The 27,348-nt window shown below is 40.0% G+C and overlaps 1 protein-coding gene across 5 annotated transcripts in view; it reads right to left on the bottom strand.

The window, feature by feature from the left end:
* Positions 1–27,348, bottom strand: part of Atxn7 (ataxin 7) — a 131,783-nt gene that overhangs the window by 81,775 nt on the left and 22,660 nt on the right. For 3 of the 5 annotated variants that reach the window (XM_048356075.1, XM_048356080.1, XM_048356076.1), the window contains 3 exons: positions 23,248–23,336; positions 7,368–7,676; positions 7,069–7,137 (listed from right to left, as the gene is read on the bottom strand). In XM_048356075.1, coding sequence (XP_048212032.1) covers positions 7,069–7,137; positions 7,368–7,665 — 367 coding nt within the window. In that variant the 5' untranslated portion in view covers positions 7,666–7,676; positions 23,248–23,336. Of the gene's footprint in view, positions 1–7,068; positions 7,138–7,367; positions 7,677–8,071; positions 8,153–23,247; positions 23,337–27,348 lie in introns of those variants that run through there. The other 2 variants (XM_048356078.1, XM_048356077.1) reach the window with 2 other exon arrangements.

The following is a 27,348-nucleotide window of genomic DNA, read 5'->3' as shown; positions in this document are numbered from 1 at the left end:
CCCTCCCACTTCGTTATTACTAGAGTCATCAAGTGTTCATCTGCCATACTCTTTCCTCTAAGAGTGTGCTGAAGTTTCCTCTAGTGTCTAGCTCTTGCTAGTAAAACAAAAGTGGCATTCCACTTTGTTGCTCTCTTAGTTTTACAAGACCACTTCATTAAGACATAGGTTAATATAGTGTTTCATTATTGATAACCTGCACTGTATCATTTAAATTGATCAACCACTGTGGAACGTTAGCATCATTTCATTTAGATATATGTCAATTAAGGTTCACTAAAGCCATGTAATTTTTTTCTTCAAATTGCTCACTTACTAGAACTGAGATTAGAACATGGATTGAGTTCTATAATTTGAAATAAATTTCAAATAATGACTGAAGTTGAGCTCTGTAGATTTACCACAAGGATTATCTTTTTTACTAATAAGCAGATAGGAACAGGGGCTTTGGAACACACTTTTGGAAACAATGATTTACACAATGGTTCTCAAAGACCAAAAACAAACTGATCTCATAATCCTATAATGAGATGAGAAAAATAAATACAAAGAGTCCTTTCTAAAGATGAACTTTCTTGAGAGGACTGTACTCTATATCAAAAAATGGCATTCATTCTTTCATCATGATGAGAGTATATATAAAATGCTGTCAACTCCATGTTTGGGGTCCACAAAACACCCCTCAACCTTCCTTGTTTGAACATAAAGCCAAACGCCACTAGCTTCCCCCCCATTAGTATAGGAAAAAAATCCCGATTTTACTGTAGGCCAAGATTATGTAAAACATCTGTAAAACCTGGGAAAGAGTTTGTTTAAAGATTGTGAATCTAATTGATAATGAACATTCTTTTTCCTTGCCATATGCTTACATATAAAAGAAAAGAAGCATTTCATGTTCGCAGGGTCTTTATTACAAAGAGGACAAGAACACTAAATCTAGTTTTATGTTTCAAGTGAAAAAATTGGAAAAATCATTTTTTCCTTCCTTTGCTCATTTATAATAATCCCTGCTGTACAATATGAATATAGATGTAACCCTCTGCCTTTCTCTCAAAAGTAGAGTAATTCCAACTGTTAAGTCTACCAACAGGCTTCTTTTTCTCTCCACAACTTCAATCAAATCAGAGGGGCACATTTATTAGAAATACTGCCATAAACTTTAAATATCAATGTGATTAAAAGCAATCTTGCACTGAAATGCATTCAAATAGTGCAATTTCACTTCTCCCTTTTAAAATGTTTTTTTTTTTAATGGCACAAATCCTAGATGGCTGTGTTTGCTATCTGCTGCAACCTTAGTTTTCATTTAATCTTTCTTTTAAAAGCCAATTACTTCTAATGCAAACCGTATACCTCCTTCCCTCAAGAGAAAAGATTTTATAAAATAACTAAATACAATATATAGACTATTATAAAGAACAGCAAAGAAAAGGCCTTAGATACCTTAGAAACTTTTTTTTTTTTTGTAAAGGTCAGTACTATTTCCAGACCAGGATAAGGATAACAAAGGCAAGGGTGACCTGCGCATGCTTATGAAAAGCGGGTGCACATTCTGGAATGGACATTGCACAGCAAAATGGGTAAGCATGTGGTCTGCACAGTGAGGTGAATATGAATTTCTGGGCCTCTTATGTACTTTGGGATCTTGGTGAATTACATTTTTTGAGCCTCAATTTCTTCATCTGCAAAAATGTAAATAACTGATAGCTAGTTCACAGAATTCTTGAACATGACATAGTTAATAAAAACGTTCACTGAACAAGTTCTTCTTATATACATGGGAACATTAAGATGTGGAATCTAAAAATATTGTCTGTTTTCTTTAATCAAAATGCAGATTTGCGGGCTGGGGATATGGCCTAGTGGCAAGAGTGCCTGCTTCATATACATGAGGCCCTGGGTTCGATTCCCCAGCACCACATATACAGAAAATGGCCAGAAGTGGCGCTGTGGCTCAAGTGGCAGAGTGCTAGCCTTGAGCAAAAAGAAGCCAGGGACAGTGCTCAGGCCCTGAGTCCAAGCCCCAGGACTGGCCAAAAAAAAAAAAAAAAAAAAAAAAAAAAATGCAGATTTGCTGTCTTATAAAGCCTTTCTGTAATTCTCAGGACCTCCAACAAGCTCAAGCGCAAAGTTCTGAAGAAGTTAAATGAAATCTCCCCGAACTTCTAGACTGTTTTCCTGGATATTCACATGCCCTTGTGGTTGCTTAAGAGAACTCAAGTACCAACCTCACAGCTCAATGTTCTTGGAAACTGGGGAAATAAATGTTCTGATGATGACCTATATGTAAGTTGTCCTGGTATATGTCATTTAAAAAAATGGCAGTAAATAACAAAAGGGGACAAGTCAGGCAAAGTCACTTCTCTCAGATATATATATATATATACACACACACATATATAATCCTTTTTTTTGTTGTTGTTAGTCCTTGAATTCAGGGCCTGGGCACTGTCCCTGAGCCTCCTCTGTGCTCAAGGCTAGCCGCATTCTACCACTTGAGCCACAGCACCACTTTTGGCTTTTTCTATTTATGTGGTACTGAAATCAACCCAGGGCTTCATGCATGCTAGGCAAGTACTCTACTACTAAGCCACATTCCCAGTCTCTCTATCCATCTATCCTTATAACTCAACCTACTGTATACACTCTTAAGACTAAACTCTCCCTGACAAAAAGTTTAAGCCAGGCATAGTGGCACATACCTGTATTCTCAGTACTTAGGAAGCTGAGGCAGAAGAATCATAAATTCCAGAAAAACCTAGGGTATGTGACAGTTTCCAGGATTTACCTGACTAAAATGGTGTAATCCTAGCTACTTAAGGTGACATCAGGATGGTGGTTCAAGCCTAGCCCAGGCAAAACGTTTATGAGACTCTCAACAAAAGTTGGATGTAGTTGTGTCTACTTATCATTCTAGCTGTGGCAGGAAGCTGTGCCAGCCAGGGCAAAAAGTTAGCCCCTTTTTCAAGATAATCAAAGTAAACAGGACTAGAGGTGTGGCTCCAGGGATTCAGCACTTCCTAGCAAGTACAAAGAACTGAGTACAAACCCAAGTACTGCTCTCTCACCCTTCCAAAAAAAAAAAAAATTCTAGAATAGGTTTATTTTTATCAATCAAGGAACCAATGCATTGGTACAGGAGTTGGCTAATTTCTGTGAAGGGACCGACAGTGTGGCTCCAATATACCTCCTTAACTCTATTCAGTATTCAGAGAAAGCAGTTGTGGAGAGAAAGTAAGTGAGTGCTTGTGGCACTGTGGGACATTGACACTGACAACTGAATTTCATATAATTTTCATGTGTCATGAAATCAACTTCCTTTGGAGCTTTTCTTTTATCCATTCAGCAATGTATACACCATTCTTAACTAGACTAGAGGCTGCATTTGACCAAGGAGAATGGCCTTTGTCCCAGGGGCCTTTCTTCCATAGCTTTCACAGAGAGTATGCAATCACTACAGCCCTGAAGCTCATGAGCTACAGGTATGTCTCAGGTGGGGACAACCAGCAGCCAAATCACACAAGTGCTTAACAAGTATGTGCAGTCATGTTCGACATGCTTCCAGGTGACTGAGGATAGGAACTTGCTTCTCACTGATCACTGTAAGAGGCTTGGTCTAGAGCTCCCCTTGACATGTGACCAGACACATACAACTAGGTCAGAAATGGCAGCTCTGGAAGCCTCAAACAAAGACACAGTATACATAATATGGAAGTCTATATAAATGGGGGGAAAAAGCCAGAAAAAAATGCTACAATCTCTGCAATACATTCAAAATAATTCACTGTGGGGCAGAAATGAAGCAAGATTAGGCTATGACTCATTAGTCATTGAAACTATGTGATGGCTACAAGGAGGCTCATTAAAATATTTTCTTGGCTTTTCTATGTTTCAAATTGTTCACATGAAAAAGATGAGAATAGGGGAACAGACAGAAGAAAACAAAGAATAAAAAGACTTTCAGGCAGAGATTTTATGTCTATAATGCAGTATCTTTAAGTTACACAAATACCTGTTTTCAGTAAACTATGAACTATTTGTTTTCCTCCTAGGAAACAGAAAGGGTAACATGTTAACTCAAGTCTGTATTGAAGCTATCCATGTCCTGAACAAAAAATTAAAAATAATTAAAGCAGAACACCTAACTTCTTATAGTGCCCATTGACCTCTTAGCCATCTCGCCACAGGCCCACCCATGTCACCATTATTTTGACAGGGAAATGACCTGTCCCTAAGTGTGAGGTTGCCACCCTACTCCTCTACCTAAATATCAAAGGTAAGACAAGTAGTGCCTGTCTTTGCCCTTTTCTGGAAAGTGAAGCATTAAACTGTGAAAGAGAAAAGGGAAGCGCTGAAGAACAGCCTCTGGCCTCCCCTAGTACCAAAGTAGAGTGTTCCCGTACAACCTCCACACAGCATGTAAGTATCTTGTCTTTGTAGAATAACAATAGTACGGAAAAAAAAAATCAGTCATTTCAACCATTCATCCTTTACTAGCTCAGTTCAATCATCCTTGTGGCCCAATTCTTTTTTTTTTTATTTTTTAGCAAAAATTTACTGAGCACAGCAATGTGCAAGAGTGGAATATGTTTTCATCAACAACACCTCCACCTTCAGGGATAGACACTGTAAAGAAGCCACATTTTCAAATAGTTACAGAGAAGAAGGAAAAGATCATATAATAGGTAAATTTAAGAGGCATGACCTCCCAAAAGAGATAACTCGTATTCTAATAGCCAGGTGAATATTCTTCCAAGATGTTAAGTACCTAACTCATGGTTCTTCATTCATACAAGTAACTTATCTAAGTATTTATTCACAATTTCATCTCTTTTTACAAGAGGAATTAGTATAGGCTGGGTGTAGAATGGCTCATGCCTGTAATACCAGCTACTTGGGCGCTGAGATAGGGAGGATAGCAGTTGAAAGCCAGCCTAGGCAAGTCTTTGAGAAAGTTGAGCATGGTTAACACATGCTTGTCATCCTAGCTACTTTGGGAAGCACATATGGGGGAACTCAGTCCAGACAAGCCTGCTTGAGCAAAAATTAACACCCTATAAACAAACAAGAAAAAAAGCCCACTAAAGCAAAAAGCTTCAGCAGCATAGCTCAAGTGTTGTGTACCTGCCTAGCAAGACCAAGGCTCTGAGTTCAAAAAGAAAAAACATCCCCTCATAACAAAAGAGGCTACCATTTCTATTCAATCAAACAGAGCTCCAGCTTGCTTGTCTACTAGCTACAGCAACCTCTAAATGTTAAGAATAGCTGTAAGTCAGGTGACAGTTACTCAGAAGACAGATCTGAAAATTATGGTTCAAAGCCAGCCCAGACAGGAAAGTCTTACGACTCCAATTAATCACCACAAAGTCTGAACTGTGGCTCACGTAGTAGAGCACTAGCCTTGAACAACAAAGCTCAGGGGCAACACCTGGGCACTGAGTTCAAGCCCCAGAATGGCACCCAAAAACCAAGTTAAAAAAAAGTTAATAAAAAAATAACCCCACCTCAAATAAACACTATTAATTCCACAGTTCAGAAACATCCAGAGTAGAAAGTTAAGAGGTCTTAAATCTGTAAGGAAAAAATTGTTGATAAATTCATTACCAACAGAAAATAGAGCAAAATTGGGACCAGGCTACTAAAACTTGGTGTAAGGTCTAAGTCCAGATCAAGGCATTCAGTGAAACACTAGGACATTTACTCATCCTCTATAGGAGAATTACTTATTTTTACTTTTTTCCCCACAGATTTAGGAATTCTCTATGGGAAATGTAGCCACACCCCGGAGGGTCAGGTCCTCTAAAGCTCTATCCAACTGTTTCCTATGAGTTGCCACCTGGTGATTTTAATTTTTTAAGCCCAGGCGGAATGCCAATTCAACATTAAAACCGGACTAACAACTGATTTTTTTTTCTATTGCAACATCACCTACAAGTCCTGTGTTTGTGCTCTTTCCTTTGCCCTCAAATAACAATTCTCATTTTGAAAATCAACTAATTTGCTTTAGAATTTGTTCCAACTGGAAGCTCTCAAAGGGCTGCCAACAGCACTACTTTTCCTTACAGTGCTAACAGGCCCAATAGCCAGCTGAAAAAAACAAAACACCACCAAAACAGTAAAAGTGAAGAAAAAGCAAGTGCTAAATACCAGAAGGAAATATAGACAGTAATAATGAGCCATCTCTACCTATTTCTGAGCTCTAAATAAAAACTCTGCCAAATAAATGGCTACAGGTGACAAACCAAATTGTACTGGAAGATGTAAAGTCAGTAGTTTGAATCCCAAGGCTTATTTGAGGTCTTGTTCCTTTTCTTCTGTCCCCAGGCCTGGGGCAGGCATTAGAAAGCAAAAGCTGACTGACTATTCAAAGAAAGAAAAAAATGTAAAAATGAAATCTCAAAACATGTATCTTAGTTTCCATAACCTGACTTGCATTAGCAGCACACCTTGACCTATACACATCTCTCTAGACTATCCTTCTAACAATTTAAAATTAATAGTAAGACCCTGCTTTCACTATCTATGGGCCACTGCCCCAGCTTATTGGACAAGCATTAAAAAAGCTAACCAATTGCATTCCTCTGTTGTAATGATTCTGAATTTGTATTTTACTCCCACAGAATTACGATTGGACAAGTAAGGTGTCACCTTTTATCAAGTTCGATATTCTCTTTGATTTCTAGAAGAAAATTTAGGGCGCGATACTAAAGCCGAAAATTCCTCCACTGGTGTTCTTCATAAGAGGATGACACCTGAAGGGTTCTAGGTTCAACTCGGTATGGTTCCAAAGCATTCATCATCCAGCACAGCCTCTCCTGCTGCTGTACCTTGCCAGGGTTCCACTGAAATGCTTCAGGATGCTCTCATTACCCAAGACCCCAGAAACCAGACTTCCCAAAGTTCTGCTCCCTCTCTCCCTCCCTCCTCCTCCTTTGGCAGTTGGGGGGGGGGGAGGAGAGGAAGGGTGATGAGAAGTGAATGCTGGTGGACTTAAGTTGCGGGCTCTGAGGAAGCCGCACTTCCCCCGGGGTTGCACAAACTCCATCAGGGGGGCTGGGCTGGACTCACCTTCCCGACAGAGCCCCATGACTTCGCGGTTTTTCCCAAACTCCTTGAAACTTTCGTCCAACTCCGTCCCTAGGAGATACACACACACAGGAGGAGGGGAGAGGCAGGTCAGTGGCCAGGAGTGTGACGCACGCTCACGCACGCACGGGGTAGGTGTGGGCACCTCCGCGTTCCGCAACCCAGCGAACGATAGCATCTCTGACCCCCGAGGGGGCGGGTCACAGACGGGGGGGGGGGGGTGGAGGGGGAGAGTTGGGGAGATCGCGGGGCGTGGGGAAGAGGAAGGCGGGGACACTCACCGTCCTTCCCAGGAAGTTTGGAAGCCTCGACCCATAGATTCCACGACTGTCCCAGCATCGCTTCGGGACTAGGCAGGGGCCTGCGTTCCCCTGCCGTCGCCATTGCGGCGGCCGAGGTGGAGGCGGCGCCCAGGCCGCCGTCCTCCGGCCGTAGGCGCCGCGGCGGCGGCGGCGGCGGCTGCCGCTGGGGCTGCGGAGGCTGCTGCTGCTGCTGCTGCTGCCGGGCGGCCGCTGCTCCGCCCGCCGCCGCCGCGCGGCGCGGCTCCCCCCTGACGTCATCCGCGGCCCGCTCCGACATTCTTTCCGCTCCTACAATGTAACAAAAAAAGGGGGAAAAGAGTCGCGCGGGGGCTGCTTTTAAGGAGGCGCCGGGGAGTTCCGGCGGCGTGCGCGGCCCGCAGGCCGGGTGGGGCGCGCTGACAGCGCCCTCGGGCCGCCCAGCCCCCCCAGCCCGCCTCCTCCCGTGCCGCCCCCAGCTACGGGCGCAAAGTCCGCGGGGCCGACTCGCTTTCGCTTTCGCCTCCCGCGGCTCCCGGGGCGGCAGTGGCGGCCCGGCACGGTGGCGGCGGGTTCGCCGGCTTGCCTCTGCCTGGAGGACCCGGCGAGGAGGCCGGCGCCCGGAGTTAGCCCCAGCCCCGCGCCGCAACAGGGCAGTCCGCGGCAGGGGGGCCCAAACTGCACCCCTGCTTTCTCCGGCCGCCCACCTTGCGGCCGCTCGCATCCCCAGGCCGGGCCTGGCGGCCCCGCTCCTTCCTTCCGTCCGCGCGTCCGTCCCAGCGGCGGCGCCCGGCCGGCTCCCTTAAGCGGAGGCGCCTCCCGCCGCCTCCTCCCCCTCGCCGGTCCCTCCCTCTCCGCTCGCTCCGGCGAAGTTTGCTCGTCAAGCCCCCGGAGAGCAGCCGGAGCGAAGTCAGAAACGCAGCCAGCCACCTATGGTGGAGCTGGCCGACCCCGGTGCACCGACGCGTGTCGTCGCCGGCCCCCTCTCCGGGGCTCAGGGCCCCCGGGTACAGGAGCTCGCGCGCAGGCCACCTTGCTCTCGGCGGCGGGCGGCCGCGCGTTGTCAGAAGCATGAATGGGAAGCCGCTGCGGGGCGGACGCCCGGCAAGTAGGGAACCGCAGGCAGGTGTGGAATGGCAGCCAGGTGCCAGCCCAGGTGTCGGCTTCCAGACCCGCGCGCGTGAAGCCGCCCACGTGTGTCTCAGTGGCCCACAACTGGAGGTTGCAATTGCACTCAGGGACTTAATTTTGCCAAATGAAAAGAGTGGGCCAGGAAATCGGTATAAGAGAGGGGAAGAGAACAGACAATCTTCAACCATTTACATATTTTGGAGTAACGACCCAAAATGTCTCTATTTCCCCTTTCATTGCTTCTGGAAATGATTCATTCAGCCCCAAATACAAATCTCGCCGTCTTAAAATCTGACTCACTTTTAACTTGAGTTGTTCCCACTCCCACCCCCCCACCTGTCTCTCCAGTTGACTTTTCTTGGGTAGGGTGAGGAGGATGTACAGAATTCCTAGAAAATACGTTTTAAGATTCTGACTTTGGTCATATTTTGTTCATTAAACTGGGCATTGACCTACGAAAGTTAGCACCCTTCTTCAATAGGCACATATACACAGCTGTGGCTGAAGATGGTTAAGATAAAAGGCTGCCTAATGAACTAAAGCTTTCAAAGTACTTGAAGCAACAGCAGACTACATCAAACACTTTCACTGTGTTGCTGCTATCATTATCTCAAACTGATGTGAAAATTTGAAGCCTGAGACAACAGATCCTGATCCTCTTTCATGCTCCAATATCATCGTTCTAGTAACCATTCAGCGGTACTTGCCTACAAGTACTTTCTTTCTTCCACTAGGTAAAGTGAGAAATCTGTTTACTCTCCTTCCCTTCCTTCCGTTCGTCCTCCCTACTTCCCACCTCCCTCTCTTTCTTTTTATTCTGAAAAATTCAAACATCTGGTGGGACAGAGATGGCCAAAGAAACACTGTCCAACTTGTAGAAATACAAGATTGCTTACGAACAAACACAAAAGTGAAACTATGGAGGTGCTTTTAGTCTTTACCAAAAGCACAGGGCATCTTTATCCTCTGGCTTTACAATCACACAGCCCACCAACCACAGAAGGAAAACAAACTTCCTAAAAAGGGTTGTGCAGTATGAAACAAGTACAGAGTTATTAATTTGCTGTCAATCCTTAAATTCGGTGTAATAGTTATTTTCAGCATTTGTTATCATTAAGTAATCTAAAGATGATTTAAGGACTATGGGAGAATATGTATAGGCTATGTATAAATACCATACCATATAATAGAAGAGACTTGAACATCTGCACATTTTGATATCTCAGAGGACAGGAATCAATTTCTTGAGACCCCAAGGGATGAATATAACCCAAAAATGGTTGGATTAGAAGAACTGAAAAATTTTAAATCATTTCTACAGTTTTTACTTCCTACATAAGGATATCAATGAGAAAAATTTATGGCTAACTATATATATTACCAGTACCTGTGGCTCACACCTGTATTCCTATCTACTCAGGAGGCTGAGATCTGAGGAATGCAGTTCAAAGCCAGCACAGGCAAGAAAGTCAGTGAGATTCTTATCTACAACTAATCAATAAAAAGCCAGAAGTGGTGCTGTGGCTCAAGTGGCAGAGTACTAGCCTTGAGCAAAAGAACTCATGGATAGTACCCAGACCCTAAATTTAAGCCCAGTTCCAAAACAAAATATTCCCTTGGTGACAGTATAGTTCTTAACTCTTAATATAATCTGTCCTCAGCATGTCCTCAGCACAGACTTGAACATTTTTCACTCATTTTGAATCAGGAGAATATGTATATTATCACACAAAAATAACAATCTCTGCTTTCCTACATTCAAACTGAATTCTGTAATTCCACATGCAAATGGACAAAAATTTGAATTTGAATGGCACTTGGAATGCTCAGTTTAGGCCACAGCAATTTAGAAAGCAAAGAGAACCTGCTAGTTTGAGGACAGCTCTTCTGATTCCTGGAAGTACAGAGCAAGAATGAAAATCAGGGGAAGAATAGAAAACTTGGGGAAGTATAGTTCACTTCCTCAAGAGATAACTTGATTTTTTTACATGTGAAAATGTTTCACAATTCAGAAACATAATACAGAAATTCTTTCTTTCTTTCTTTTCCTTTTTTTTTTTTTTTTTTGGCCCGTCCTGGGGTTTGGGACTCAGGACCTCAGCACTGTCCCTGGCTTCTTTTTGCTTAAGGCTAGCACTCTACCTCTTGAGCCACATAGCCAATACCGGCCTTTTCTGTTTATGTGGTGCTGAGGAATAGAACCCAGGGCTTCATATGTGCTAGGCAAGCAGTCTACCACTAAGCCACATTCCCAGCTCATAAACTGATTTTTTTTTTTTTTTTGGCCAGTCCTGAGGCTTGAACTCAGGGCCCTGGCATTGTCCTTGAACTTCTTTTGCTTGAGGCTAGGATTCTACCATTTGAGCCACTTTTCTTTTTTTTAATTCAAAGGTTTTGATTGATATTATAAAGAAATAGGAAAGGGCTGGGGATATAGCCTAGTGGCAAGAGTGCCTGCCTCGGATACATGAGTTCGATTCCCCAGCACCACATATACAGAAAACGGCCAGAAGCGGCGCTGTGGCTCAAGTGGCAGAGTGCTAGCCTTGAGCGGGAAGAAGCCAGGGACAGTGCTCAGGCCCTGAGTCCAAGGCCCAGGACTGGCCAAAAAAATAAATAAATAAAAATAAAAAATAAAAAAATAGGAAAAATAAAAAAACATTAAGTATCCTCTTAGTAGTATGATAGTTATTATAGGAAATGATTCATAGTAGCAGCTATCAGTTATTGAGCACTTACAAGGTGCTAAGCATATGCTATATATACCTTACTGCATTATCTCAATATTTTATTATTTACAACTGACAGAGGTTGGGTTCTAGAGCCAGAATTGTTGTTGCCATGTTCAGATAATAGCTTTTCCAACTACAAACTATGTAACCTTAGGCACATTACCTGACTTGCCAAGGACTCAATCTAATCTGTAAAGTACAGACAAGGTCAAAATTCCAAAACGTATAGCAAATCATCCTCTGAAACCAAATTTCAACACAAATACTTTACATATGATAATAAAATGTATCACATCACCATGAACAATTCAGTTCAATACTTCCCTACAAAGTTTGTTACCAAACTGGAGCGAATGTGAAGAAGATTCTCTTTTGTTGAGGACCTACCTTTTACCACTCTTTCATACCAATTAAAAATTCCTGCCTCCTAATAGATTCTGGTGTTCATAGATTTTGGGTTTCCATAGTAGTTGGAAGAAATCCCCAACAAAAGTCAAAATGGCGAGCTGAGAATGCATTTCCAATATTCAAATATTAACATTTTTAATGTGTTTCCTATACAGAGTACTGCTTATAAATAATTATACAACAAAAACTCAAATACTTGAATTTTTCCTACATGGCCATAGTAACAAACTTAGTAACATCATTCCTAAATATACCATTCTCCTTACCCTAAAATACAGAAAGAAAATGGCTCATACAATTTACAGTCATTTACTACAAAGTATTCTAACAGCATATCTCCCATGATATTTATCAGGACTTCTGATGCTATTTTATAGCTTTAGAGAACTTCGGTATATCTGCACCTATAAATGGATATGTGCTTTGTAGGGTATGAATGATGGACTTTAGTTTATCCGGGAATTCCTAGTTTTTTAACCACTGCTGAGAGACTTAACATTTCATCTCTTCCAAGGATGTATTTAAAATATGGTCTTACTTCACTATCCAAATTTAAGACTGTTCCCAATAAGTGCCAAGGGTAACAAGGTCTTTCTTTACAAAAAAAGATTCTTCATCCAGCAGATTCACTTGTGTAGTGCTTTCTGTTCAAAGGCATCATAACATGTAATTTTTAAGTTGATCTTTCTGGTTTTTAAATCCAGATTAATATAAAAAGGTTGAACCTGCCTGAACTTTTTTGTAACATGCAAGGCCCCACACAAACCTTTTTTTTTGGCGGGGGGGAACCACCAGTCCCAGTGCAACATTTTAAGAAGAACATTTTTTTTTTTTTTTTTTTTTTTGGCCAGTCCTAGGCTTTGGACTCAGGGCCTGAGCATTGTCCCTGGCTTCTCTTTGCTCAAGGCTAGCACTCTGCCACTTGAGCCACAGCGCCACTTCTGGCAATTTTCTATATATGTGGTACTGGGGAATCGAACCCAGGGCTTCATGTATAGGAGTCAAGCACTCTTGCCACTAGGCCATATTTGCAGCCCCCAGTGCAACATTTTAATAAATTTGGAAACTAGTAACTACGGTATCTTTATCTATATAAATTACAGGGTTGACAACAGAGATTCTCCATTATCAAACCCAAAGGAACTAGTCATTTAAGTTACCAAGAAACTAAGATTCAATGAATTAGGAATGTGTTGGCTTTGGTTTATTTCCTAAAATTGGCAGAACCTTTGTTCATATTCTCTCTAGCTCCTTTGACCACAACTGTCTCTTTCCTCCTTTTTTCTCCAGAGAAAGCAGTCTCTATTCTGCAAAGGGGAACATGGGAAAACCTTCCTTAATCAGGCTCCCCCTAGTGAAATACCTTGCAGACTGTCATAAATACACTGGTATTCCAGTAGAGGGAGAATAGTGGAAGGAAAAAACTGAATTCATCAGCTCAGTGGTAGAGTGGATGACAAGTACAATTTAGAAACAGTAAAGGTAGTTACAATGGTGGGGACTAAAAAATGATGAATAATTAGCTTCTGAAGACTACAAAATGCATTACTTGCTAACTAGTTCACAGCTTTGAAATTTGACTTGTCTCTTTATTCATATGTATATAGTTATAGTAGTATATACAGTATTCTCATAAAAACATTGATAAGGAATAAGGAATTGATAAGAAAAAGATTTTTAAATACATATACAAAAGGTAATCAATTATAAAAGGTAATAAATGCAATTTTTAAGAAAGCTCAAATGTATTAAGAGACTTAATAATGACCTATAATTCTATGATAAGCGACTAGAAATCTTGAATTTAAGTCTTGTTTCTGTGCAGGAACTGGGGCTTGAACTCAAGGCCTGGACTAAGGGACCTCAAGGCTGGTGTTCTACCACTCAAGCCACAGGTCCACTTCCAGATTTTTGATAGGTAATTGGAGATAAATGTCTTATGGACTTTCCTGTTCAGGGTTGGCTTTGAACCACAATCCTCAGTTCTCAGCCAACTGAGTAGGTATGATTACAGATGTGAGCTACTGGTACCCAGCTTCGGTCATTTGTTTTTAAAAAAAGAAAAGGGTTATAATTATAAAAATGAAATGGGAAAGATGAACCAATATTTCACTCTAAAAGAAAGCTGACTATACAGTCTTGGTGGACTGCCTTTGATGAAGTAAAATACAAGATCATCTCCCAGGTGAATCCCATTCCAAAACTTCCTAGCTATATCATGCTGGGAAATCACTTAGCCTGTTTCCTCATGTACAAAATGAGTAAAACAAGAGTTTTCTACCCTATGAGGAACATTAAGAAATTGCTAGTGCCAAAGCATGCCATAATGTCAGGTATTATTATTATCAGCATGTCATCTGTCACATAGGAAGTTCCAATTTTATTCTGTCAATGCTATAGCCCTACTCTTGCTATAGATATGGCAGTCCTTGCTCTATCACTTTCAGGGTGAACCAAAAACTCTCCCCTAGAATTTAAGGCCTTCTATAATCTGTCCCTGCTTCAATTGTACCATTTTTGTATATTTAATTTCTTCCTTCGGGTAGTCTCTACCCAATCAAAACAACTGATCCATAGCTTCCAACATGCTCAGCTCCAGCTCCCAAGTCAGTACTTGTTACATCTATAATATGATCCTTCCCTTGGCTGAAATACTACCATCCAATCAATCTCCTCAAGTTCAATTTCTTTAACAAAATCTTTCCTGATCCCTCCCATTAAGCACAAGAGAATTCATCCCTACCACTACTAAGCCACGGAAATTCAAATCCTGGAGTAAAGAGTATATGCTATGAAATCAAGATGGCAAGGAAAAATATGATAGGGGCAGAATATGTTTGCCTTCTCCATGAGAAGAGTTTGTTTATACCCTGGAACTTGTTTGTCTACAAATCATCGAATGTGAACAGGTCCCTAAGCTGGTCAGCATGTGCCTAAGGTTGAACTCCAGGAAAAACAGAATAGGACTGTTAGTAACAACACAGATATCTCTTCCCTCTTCAGCAAAATTGTAGCCCAAGCTACAAATACAAAAGACACGGTGTCCTTAATTTTCCACGTGTGTGTGTGTATGGGTGTGTGTGTGTGTGTGAGAGAGAGAGAGAGAGAATATGTGTGTGCATCCTGGGGCTTGAACTCAGAGCCTGTGTGTTTCTCTGAGCTGTGCTCAAAACTAATATTCTACCACTTGAGCTACAGCTCCACTTGCAGCTTTTTGGTAGTTACTGGAGATAAGAGTTTCAAGGGTTTTTCTGCCCAGGCTGTCTTTGAACTGCAACAATCAGACCTCAGCCTTCTGAGAGGCTGTTAGCATTACAGGTGTGAGCCACTGGAGACTGGTTCCCTTTTCCACATTCTTTCCACCTTGATCTAGCAAACATATCTTGGTTTGTACTGCTTCTCAAAGAATAGATTGCTCCATAAAAACTTCATTCCCTCTTTACTGCCAAAGTAAAGCCCTTCAAAGGTAAAAGGAGGGCATTATTTAACTATCTTTTCCTAAAGTGCATTTGAATTACAATGCTTAAAGGCAGTTCCTGTTTTTCTCTTCCACTAAGTACACACAGATGTAAAGAAATTCTCACACAACAAGTGGTCGATAATTCAAATCACTATTGTCCCTAAATATTTCTTTCTAAAAGCACAAACTTATCAGACTCCCATAGCCAATCTAATTTTAAATAGTATCATCAATGGCTCACTTTTCACTTCTTAACTCATGTTCATGGGTTCTCTCTCTCTCTTTCTCTCTGTCTCTGTCTCTTGGTGTCAGTCTGTCTCCTCCTCTCTCCCTCTCTTCAATGCAGTACTGGGAATTGAATGTATCTTGTCAAACAGACACTCTAATACTTGAGCCATGCTTTAGCCCCTTTGTACATTAGTGATTTTTGAGATAGGGTCTAACTTCATGCTGGGGCCAACCTGGACTGTGATCTTATGCTTACCTATGGCAGAGGGGATGACAGGTATGTACCACTAGGCCCAGATATCATATTTCTTCCATAGCTAGGATAGGAGGCACATGCCACTACATCCAGCTATTGACTGAGATTAAGTCTTTTGAATTTTTATGCTGGGTCTGGATTTGAACCATAACAGCCGTGTTTGCCTTCCAAGAGCTAGGATTACAGCAATAAGTCACCACACCTGGCCTCATATTCTCTTTTGGTCAATATAAAATCTTTAGGACCTGAAAATTTTGATCTTCTTTCCACCTCCCCACAAACTGCTCTAAGTGAAGGAATTTCAGAAGCAAAAACTGAAACAAATTGCTCTTAATGAAAAAGATCTGCTCTTCCTGCTTTTCAAAGTTTTCCTCCCTTCTCCACTTAAGAAAACAGATACTCCTCAGAAAACATTAGGATTTTCCAAATAGTTTCTGGGACAGTGGCAGCAAGATAGCAATTAATAATGAGCTAGATTCTGACTCATTAGGTATTTCTTGAAAAACAGAACCAAATAGGTAAATTAGATGTCAGTAAAACTCAACTTTAGTGCTTCAAAGGCCATCATTAAGTGGAGTGGAGACAGCTTTTGCAAATCATTTTCCTGATAAGGAACTTGCATCTAGACTATAGAAAAAATTCCTACACTTCAATATTTTTCTAAAAAGACAAATCTATCATTAAAATTGGCAAGGACTAATACCACAAAGATCAAATGAAAAATTCTTAACATCAATAGGCATTAGGAAGAAGCAAATCCCAAACTATGAAGTACCACTTCACACCTACTTAGGATGCCAGTAATCAAAATCTAACATCAGCAAGAAATTAGAAAACGGAAAGGGCTTGCAAAAATGTAAAGAAGCAGGACTTCCATACGTCGATGGTTGGATTGTAAAATGGTACAGCCACTCTGGAAAACAGTTTGGCACTTACTGAAAAGGTTAATACGCCAGGCCCCAGTGACTCACACCTGTAATTCCTAGTTACTCAGGAGGCTGAGACCTGAGGACTGCAGTTTGAAGCCAGCCCAAGTAGAAAAGTCCCTGTGAGACTCTCATCTCTAATCAACCACTCAGAAACCAGAAGTAGTGCTGTGGCTCAAGTGGTAGAGTGCATGCCTTGAGCACAAAGAAGCTCAAAGACAATGCCCAGGCCCTGAGTTCAAGCCCCACAACTGACAAAAAAAAAAAAAAATCAAAGGTTAAACATAAAATTAGCAGTATAACCCAGCAATCCTACTCTCAGGTGTATACACAAAAGAAGTGAAAGCACACTCAAAAAGACATTTATACTCCAGTGTTCATTAGTAGTACTATTCATAAAAGACTAAACATAAATAATGCCCATCAGTTGATTAATAAACAAATTTTAGTATAGCCATACAGTATATAATACGTGGATAGATCTTGAAAATATTACATGAAGTGAAAAAAGAAGTCAGACACAAAAGGTCAGTATTATGGTTTGGATATGAAATGTCCCACATAGATGCACATATTGAAGGCTTGGGAGCCAATGTAGTAGGTCAGTAGTTCTCGGATTATGAGGGCTTTAATCTCATCACTGGCTCACCCCACTGATGGATTTAGATCAGAATGGACTATTGGGAGGTGATGGAAACCTAAGGTAAGGACCTAATAGGAAGAAGTAGGTCTCTGACAGTATAGCCTTGAAGAGTTACCTTGTTTCTGCCCAAGTCTGGTCCTGCTGCCCATGAAAGGTGCAGCTTTATCTCACCATGTGTTCCTACCACAATGTTCTGCTTCTCCATAGGCCCAGAAATAATGGGATCCAAATGATAATGGACCAAAATGGAACCATGAACCAAAACCAAGCCCCCAACCTCAAGTTGTTTTTTTTCAAGTATTTTGCCATAGTGCCCAAAAGTTGACAAATAGTCATACATCATATGATTTCATATGTATGAACTATTCTAAAGAAGCCAATCTATGGAGATAGAAGTCTGATTACTGATTTTATGGGAGCAGGAAAGTGGACTATGGAAGTCAGTGCTAATGAGAAAGAGGTTTTCTTTCCAGAAACAAACTGAAAATGTTTTGGATCTAGATACGGGTGATGGTGGTACAACAATATACTAAAAAACCTTGAAATTAAACACTTCTCTTGAAAAAGTTCTATGATTGGTCATCACCCACCATAGCACTGCTCATGGCAACAAGGAGTTAGAGCTAACTTTGCCTAATTCCTACTATACAAAGATCATATTATCTACCCCATCAAATTGCTGTGACGTGACTATGAGTTGACATGCCTAGAACAATACCTGGAACAAAGTAAGCACTCAGTTTTAGTTACTTTTATATTTTATGATTCTTCACCTTCTTTCTAATAGAGGTACATGACATTTTTCAACTTTTTTGCTTTTACAAATAAAAGTATACAACGGGGGAGGGGGGAGGGGGTATGAGGGACAAGGTAACAAACAGTACAAGAAATGTATCCAATGCCTAACGTGTGAAACTGTAACCTCTCTGTACATCAGTTTTATAATAAAAACTTAAAAAAAAACAAAAGTATACAGTGGGTAATAACAATATTAAAGAAAGAAATGTCTAGATGGCCAAAATAAAATTTTTTGAAGCAACATGTAAAAAATACTATGCATGCTGGGTGACAGTGGCTCATGCCTGTAATCCTAGCTACTCAGGAGGCTGAGATGTGAGGATCGTGATTCAAAGCCAGTCTGGGCAGGAAAGTCCCTGAGACTCTTATCTCCTATCAACAACCAGAAAACAGGAAGTGGTGCTGTGGCTCAAGTGGAAGAGTGCTAGCCTTGAGCTGAAGAGCTCAGAGATAGTGCCTAGGTCCAGAGTTCAAGCCCCATGACCAACAACAACAAACAACAACAGCAACAAATATACTGTGCATATAATGTACCCAGGTGAAAAGTAATGTTGGCAAGTCTATGAATAGATAGTAATCTAGGTAATTCTGAACTTAAGAGGAATAGAAGATGAAAGAAGCTTTAATTCCATAAATGTAAGGAGCTTGTATCTGGCATACAGATTTTAAACAATATACATTTATAACCGCTCACTGTAATAAAGCTGTTATACAAAAGAAGAAACTCAAAACTAGGCTTTGGGAGATGGTCACAAAACTGCATTCGTTGAATAGCAGTATCACAGACTGATAAAATCAGAGGCTATTTCCTTTGCTTTGAAACTCAACTTTTAGCTTATATTCCCAAAGCATCAATCTTTCTTTCTTTCTCATGGAGTATAAGCTGATATACTTTGCAGCTGCTCAACTTGTTATTCTGGCAGTCAACATCTTTCACTATCTGTCCCAGCCTTATCATCCATGGCTCCCCCTTTACAAAAATTTCACTTTAGCTAAACTAGCTACTTGCATCCAAAACATAAAACATACGTCATGAAAGTTTTTTTTTTCCTGAATATCATTATCTCTCTTCCACTTGGGTAAAGTTCACACAAAATAAAAATTCACCAATTTATCCATTTTAAAGTGAACAATAATAGTGGCATCTTAGTACATTCACAATGTGGAACTAACTACTACAGTTCTACAACATTATTACCAGCCCAGAAGGAAAGCCCCTATGCATATGCAGTCATTCTCCAATACTCCTTCCTCTTTGCCTAAGAAATCACACGTGCTTTCTGCCTCTCTGGGTTTGCCTATTCTGGCTATGCCATATTAATAGACCCATACAGTAGGTGTGCCTTTGGTATTGGCTTCCTTTACTTCGTATTATGTTTTCAAGGTTTATTCATGTTGGAGTTCACTCCTTTTATGGCTAATATAGCAGTCCACTCTTATCCCAAGTTTTGCTATCAATTACATGTAGTCAACCTTGGTTGAAAATAAATGGAAAATTTCAGATTTGTTCAATATGTTTTAAAATGTACACTGTTCTGAATGGCTTGATAAGACTTCCCAACGTTCTACAACAATATGTCCAGAATATGAATCATCCCTTTCTCCAATGTATTTATGTTGTTGATGCCCATGTAATATATAAGTGGTCTCAGTTATCACACTGATTGTCATGGCATTACAGTGCTATGTTCAAATCCTTCCATTATAGCCTAACACTATGCTACAAAGCAGCCAATTTTATTAACTTACATCAGGACAAGAGAGAGTAACACAGTAAGATACTTTAACAAAGAGGGAGTCAACAATGTTTACATGTCTTCTAGAATATTTTAATTGTTTGATTTTATTATAATTAATCTTATTGTACCTAATTAATAAAAAGGTTAGCAAATGTATGCATGAATGCAAAAAGGGTGGTACTTACAAGGTTGGGAGTATCTCTCATTTTCCTGAATTTACTGGACATTTTTTTTCTTCCCTACTGGAGATCGAACCCATGGCCTCATACATTTTTGGCGAGTTCTTAGCACTAAGTAATAACTCCAGCCCTCCACTGGAACATAATCCAGTGGATATGTATTCTACTGCACGCACACACCACATTTTATTCATCCATCCACCAGCTGATAAGATATTTGAGTTGTTGCCACTCTGTAGCAGTTGGGAATAGTAGCATACCATTATCTCTTACCTCTTTTTACCTCATCAGTGAACCAAAAGCTAGTTTTTTTTTTTTTTTTTTTTTTGCCAGTCCTGGGCCTTGGACTCAGGGCCTGAGCACTGTCCCTGGCTTCTTCCCGCTCAAGGCTAGCACTCTGCCACTTGAGCCACAGCGCCGCTTCTGGCCATTTTCTGTATATGTGGTGCTGGGGAATCGAACCTAGGGCCTCGTGTATCCGAGGCAGGCATTCTTGCCACTAGGCTATATCCCCAGCCCCCAAAAGCTAGTTTTCACGTGACTATTAGGCCAATTTTCTCTTCCCTAACTTAGCCTGACCCAAAGTTCTCAACTTCCTCTGATTTTTTTTTTCCGCAAATTTTATATAACTGAGGTGACAAAATATCAACAGAAAGGAGCCTTAATCCCTTACTGGGTTTCATTCCAACTGGATACGTTTCTTAAATTAGTTAACACTGAAAACCTCATTGAAATATTCTTTAAAGTACACATTTTGTTTCCCTTAAAAATTTTGCAAGTCTGACAATATCATTATCTCTTATCTGGTTTATAGACACAGCTTAACTCTTTTCACTGTCTTTAACTCTGTCCCTATAACTGATCTTAATGTAGCAGCCTCCAGATCAAGTCACTCCTCTACTCAGAACTTTCCAGTAGTGACCTACTTCTATCAGAATAAAAGAAAAAGCCTGTTCAGTGGCCTTATACCTGGCCTCGTTCCCTATTTGTTGCCTTACCATTTTTTCCCTTAGAGACAGTTTCCTCCTTTCTCCTTTTTCTCTTACTTGCACAACGAGTGCAGCCCACACTGGCTACTTGCTCACTCCGAGAGAGAGAGAGAGAGAGAGAGAGAGAGAGAGAGAGAGAGAGAGAGAGAGAGAGAGAGAGAGAGAGAGAGAGAGAAAGAGAGAGTAATAGCTCACTCTTTTACCCTTAATGCTCAGATCTCACATTTCTGCCCTGAAAACTGCCATTTAAAATTTTAAGTTCTACTTCTCATCAGCTCACCAATTCTTATTCTGTTTTTTCTAACTAATTATAATTATCTGATATAATATATGTTTACTTACATTTGCCTCTTTTCTATTAAAAAGTAAACGTAAGCCAGGTGCCCATGGCTCACGCCTATAATTCTAGGATTTAATCACAAAAAGATGACTAAGAAAATACGGGGTGCATATGTGTGAACTGAGTAATTTAGTCATTCTACAGTATAAAACAATATGCTGTACATGTCAAATATACATCATTCTTATTTTTCATTTTTTAAAGAGTATAAAATCAAAAGTACTTTTATGGCTTTCATTTACTAATTTGTGCTCAGTGTCTAGAAAAAACAACATAGCATGTTATCTACTACTCAGTAAATGGATACTGGAACTACAGTCAACCAGTGCTTAAAAGGGGCTGCCACTTTACATTCAGTTCACAATTCCATCCTGGCCACTTTTTTTCCTCTTTATATCTAACCCTACAGAATTTTGGGTCTGTGACTCTTCTTTCTCTGTCCTTCCTTTCTGGTATCATATTAATCTTTTCATCAGTATGGTATTCACAAAAGGTTAAGTTATAATTACTGTTCATGGAAATTACCTATTTATTTTTTTCCTCACAGCCATAATCCCTTTACTCAAAGTAAATATTTAGTAATGAGTTCTGAACCAAAGAGCTACTTTGGCAATCTGTCAGATATGTTTCCTCATATACTGTCTTCCCAAACTCTACTTTGGTCAAAGGCTGAGCACCATTCAGGACAGCCCTGATTCTAGTTTTACACCACAATGAACACCATTCATTGTGACAGCAACTTTGATTATCACTGAATGCTGCCTTTATACTGCTGGTTTTTTACCAGTTCAGAATATTTACTTGTTTGTTTGTGCCAGTTCTGGGCCTTGAACTCAGGGCCTAGGCATTGATCCTGAGCATTTCTGCTTAGTGCTCTACCACTTGAGCCACAGTCTACTTCTGGCGATTTGGTGTAGACTAGAAAAATTTTAAGGGCCTAATTTAAGGGTGGTGACTTTATAGCTGCTTAGATTCCTGTTCTTTTAAGTATCTAAACTGTTCTTGTAAAAATCTAGAACTATCACATTCTTCCTGAAGCCATCTCTTGGTTTGGTAATGGTAAAAATGTTATATTCATACATCAGTGTGAGTCTTGTACAACATGTTTCCATTTCTGCTGCAGTTGCTTAGAACCTGATTGAGACATCACATTTCTTGCCTAAGTATGATCAATTCCAGAAGCTGAAATTCCTTTAGTTTTCCTGCTTGGACTCTGTTCAGTTTTAGCCTTCAATGACTCATTTTAAATTGCATCTTGAATTGTAAATCCTCTCATTCCTTTCAGAAGATGAATTAAAAAAAAATCAGGGGCCAGGAATATGGCTTAGTGGCAAGAGTGCTTGCCTTGTATACATGAAGCCCTAGGATTGACTACTCAGTACTACATATATAGAAAATGCCAGTGGTTCAAGTTGACAGAGTGCTAGCCTTGAGCAAAAAGAAGCCAGGGATAGTGCTCAGGCCCTGAGTTCAGCCCCAAGACTGCCCCCCACCAAAAAAAAAAAAATATCAAACCTCTTCCAAGAACCCTTGCCCTTTTCCACTTACTGTAAAACTAGCTATTCTCCCCATATACTAAATGCAGAATGGAAAACGTAGTGAGAAACTCCATTAATGATGGCTGCTATTTTTAAAACAAAATGGCACTACTCATAAGTACAGAGCTATCTGGGAGCCTGGGCAAAGGCACTGGCATTAGACAGTATGCTTGAAGAACTTCCTGTTTTATAATCTTGCCTAGGATCTTCCCTTCCCTGAGTAGCTAAGTCTACATTGTATGGGGGAAGAAGAAATGAAGACCTGAGGGAGCTTCATTTGGAAGAAAACCACTAGACTTCTAGACAACATCCTAAGAACAAGTGGTATGTATAGAATGTTAGATGAGTGGTTATCCTATTTTAAAGTCTGCAAGCTTTAACCAAAGTGTGTGGGAGGCAGTGTATATTTTGTGTTGAGAAACAACATTTAACAATATCATACTCCATACATTGTCACTTTGTTATTACAAAGATAATACTCAGATTATGCTTAAACTTAGGATCTTATTGAGTTACCTTTGCTCTGGAGGGCAGGCCAAAATTCCTGACTGATTTACTAGTGAATCTTCATTTGCTGCAACTGTGGAAGCTCTTTCTTCGTAATTCTGTTGAGATTAAAATAATAATAATAAGGCAATGGGATGAAATAGTGGATATAAAGCCAATCAGAAATTTATAATCCTATTAGTTGCCAGATTGAAAATATCATTACATGTGCTTTGAAATGTCAAAGTGTTAAAATTCAGGAGTTCTATCAATTTGAAAACAAATGCAACTCATTCTTTTTACAATGAACTTAATTGACTATATTTACAATAAACTAAGAACAAATGATTGCTTAATATGTATACATAGAGTCAACTTCTTGGGGCTTAAAAATCATTGTACATAATTTGCCAATAATGAGTTTTCACTTAATTTTAAAAATAGCTATTTGGAAGCCAGTTCCTGTGAAAACTACAGGAATTATAGATTTAAAACACACACACACACACACACACACACACACACACACACTGAATAAGATCATTACTTAGAAAGATCTTTCCGTCCTTTATCACTCAGCAATTTATAAAAGCAATGTATAACACTTGAATCAAAACAAAAACTCAACCCATCTTTAAGGCACAAAGCTATGTATTATATTATCTTCATAGTTATAATATACACATTTCACATAAAATAGGGTACTATTAAATTTGGGGTAAAGTCAAAGGACTGAGGATTAACAAACCAGAGTAAGAAATTAAGCTCGTTTCCAAGTTAGATGACACTTTCACAGGGCAGGTGCTGTTAAAGTATAAAGCACAGGATAGGATGGTTTTCTTATGGACAATTCACTACAAATATACTCTCTCCTAAACTTTATTCTAAGGTAGGTAGTAGGAATATTGTATCATTCAACTTTTATTTATTTTTACATACTATAAAATGGTAACACAAATAGGGGCTGGGGATATGGCCTAGTGGCAAGAGAGCTTGCCTCGTATACATGAGGCCCTGGGTTCGATTCCCCAGCACCACATATACAGAAAATGGCCAGAAGTGGCGCTGTGGCTCAAGTGGCAGAGTGCTAGCCTTGAGCAAAAGGAAGCCAGGGACAGTGCTCAGGTCCTGAGTCCAAGGCCCAGGACTGGCCGAAAAAAAAAGAAAAAAAAAAAACAAAAAAAACCATTTCTATGCTGAGATTCTAAGATAGTGAGGAAGCATCTCTGAAAGTTATTGAACATTCACACCATGTTTTGTACATGCATTTGTCATTACTTTTGCTGACTTTTAGGTTATTCTTAGATCATATGCTTACCTTTTCCCTTTTGAAAGTTTCAGTTTTATTTGCCCACAAAAGGCTACTCAAAACCATTCCTACAATCTTAGGAAGCCAGATGTTTCTCTTCTCCAGATTTCTCATTCTTTGCAGTCTGTATCATTTAAAAATTTCAGATTTCCATTTTAGTGCTCCCTTTCTGCCTAACTTCCAATAAAAGCTGCTATCTTACTTAACATGTCTGTCTTGAACCAAAATTAATTTTTGCATGCTAGACATTTTATACTTATGCAAAAATCACTCAAAGTGAACTACAAATTACTATGAGAAAGTCAATACAGACACTGTTTGAATAACCTTTCACCTCCCTAATGGAGATTCGTTTAGAGTAAGTAGACTGGAGGTGGAACAACACTGTCATCAGATTAGATTCTTACTTAATCTGATTTCACTAAATCAAGCCATTTTTTTCAATTTTCCATTAGGAGACTCAAGATATTTCTCCTTGGAAGTCACTAGCTCTTGGATGCTATGTAATCTTTCCCAGATAGTTTTAGTTTTAAAATAATTCACCATTTACAAGCCTATATACATTTTAAGTGCTTTACAGGAAATCACTGGGGAGAATAGTAATGGTAGTTACTAACAATAAGCATTTTAAAATAGTAACTTTTCTATATAGAATGGAGTTAAAAAATCTTTAGTAGGGAAAAAATACTCATTAGATGTTCTATATATTCTCTCATTTGATCTTCACAAGCCTGTGTTTGAAAAAGCTGCTTTATGATCCCCAATTTACTAGAGAGGAAATACACCAAGAAAGGTCATAATTGCTTGGTTGACCAGAAAATAAATGGTTTGAAATTGGTACCAGAATCAGGCCTTTAGTGCTATTTAGTTCCTTTTTCAGTACACCAAGAGCAACTTAATGTTTTGCAGTAAGAAATGGTTTGAAAGGTAAAGTGGCAAGATTTTACTAGAACCACAAAACTTGATAACTTTAATTCCTTCATGTAGCAAGCATTATATAAATATAATTTTTAGAAAAGATTATTCTAAATGATGGTAGTAAGAAGTAGGAGAGAACAGTACAAAGCACATACTTTAATATGAGACTGGCACTCTAGGTACTCTTGGAGTCATGGAAGAGAAGAAAAGAACATGACATGTGGGCCCTATAGGGAGCATGACTTAGTTTTGACTTGATCCTTGTTATCTTGTGAGTCAGAGCTGGGGAAAAACCTGAAACCCTGAAGGCTGACTCCAAATGCTACACATGGATAAAGTCTAAAGGCAAGGCAGGTTTACCAATATTGATTTATATATTCAGTACTCATATTCCTTATCATGTACAATGCTTGACACTGCAGCAGCACATTCAGTAGCATAGTGGCTGAGCCACATTTGCATGTTCTCTCCACCCTTTCACACTCACTGCAAACAGAAAGCACAAAACCCACCTGTTTTGTCTTCGATACTCATGAAAAAGAATTATAGATATTGGTTGCCAATTTAAAAATCAGGAAGAGTTGCACAATCTCAAATTTTCAGTTTCTCTTGCAAAGTCCAAAACGCTGGCCATGGGGTCAGCTCTCCTGCAAGGAGACAGCAGCTGATGCCATGCCTCGGTTGCCTCCTGTCACGGAGCAGTACTTTCTAAAGTACCCAGCTGGCGACATCACTTATTTTCCTTCCAGGAGGAAGGTATGATTTGTGCCCTGAAAGGCTTTCTCCCTGGCAAATTTAATGAACTCATACTCGGCACAACCCCTTTTCAATGGGGCAACTGAATATCCTCCTCTTCAAAGGTCAGTCAGAAATTGCCACTAATAAGGACTGCTCTCAAGTCTCTTCCATGAGCATTAAGTGGCTAAAAACACACCAATTTGGGTTTGGCCTACATCAATTATGAGGAAGAGTTTCATCAACTCTAGCCTAGATTTCAGAGATACATTTTAGTTCCTACAGTCTGTTCTAAGGTTTTCTCAACACTTCATGCAGCCCCCTCAAATGGAGTTTAACTTGTTGTTAAAGGAGCTTTACTTTCTGACAGCATCTACATACCTATACTACATTCCATCCCTGAGTTTTCAAAACGGTTCAAAACAGCTGTTCTTTATTCCTGTGTCATTTCATGTGCACAGATCCTCCATCTCAAGCTCATCTAGCATAATGCTATTTCTCCCAGGATTCAGAGGTTAAAAGGCTCTCCCTTCCTTTCATCTGAGGGAGAGTCAACAAGATATTTTATCTATCAATTTTTGTTAAAGTGCCCTATTTCACCACTAGCCTAAAAGAGAACTAAAAATATAGTAAAGTTCCCAGTATTTCTCCAATTTGTCATTTATAAAACCTGGTCAAGTCAAAAGATTACAAAGGCAGGATGGTGGTGTAGCTCAAGTAGTAGAATGCCTGGCTTACAAGCATGAGGTTCTGAGTTCAATCCCCTGTACTACAAAAAAGAAAACACAAAAAAAAAAAAAAGAGGGAAAGAAGGAAAGAGGGAAAGAAAGAAGGGAGGGAGGGAAGAAGGAAGGAAAGAAAATTGAAAGATATGAAAGAAGCACTGATTGCTTATGCTTATATAATCCTAGCTAATCGTGAAGCTAAGACCTGAAGAATGTGGTTTGAAGTCAGCCTAGAAAGGAAAGTATATGCAACTCTTTTCTCCAATTAATCATCAAAAGGCCAGAACTTGAGCTGTGATTCAAGTGGTAGAATGCTAACCTTGAATGAAATTGCTAAGGAATAGTAACTAAGCCCTGAGTTCAACCTCAATACTGGCACAAGGAAAAGAAATTATAAAGTCATCTTCCAAGACAATGGTAATAGTAACAGTATATAGTAACATA

The sequence above is a fragment of the Perognathus longimembris genome, chromosome 10, assembly GCF_023159225.1.
Source record: "Perognathus longimembris pacificus isolate PPM17 chromosome 10, ASM2315922v1, whole genome shotgun sequence".
Lineage (NCBI taxonomy): Eukaryota > Metazoa > Chordata > Mammalia > Rodentia > Heteromyidae > Perognathus > Perognathus longimembris.
This window is presented reverse-complemented; position numbering and strand designations above follow the sequence as displayed.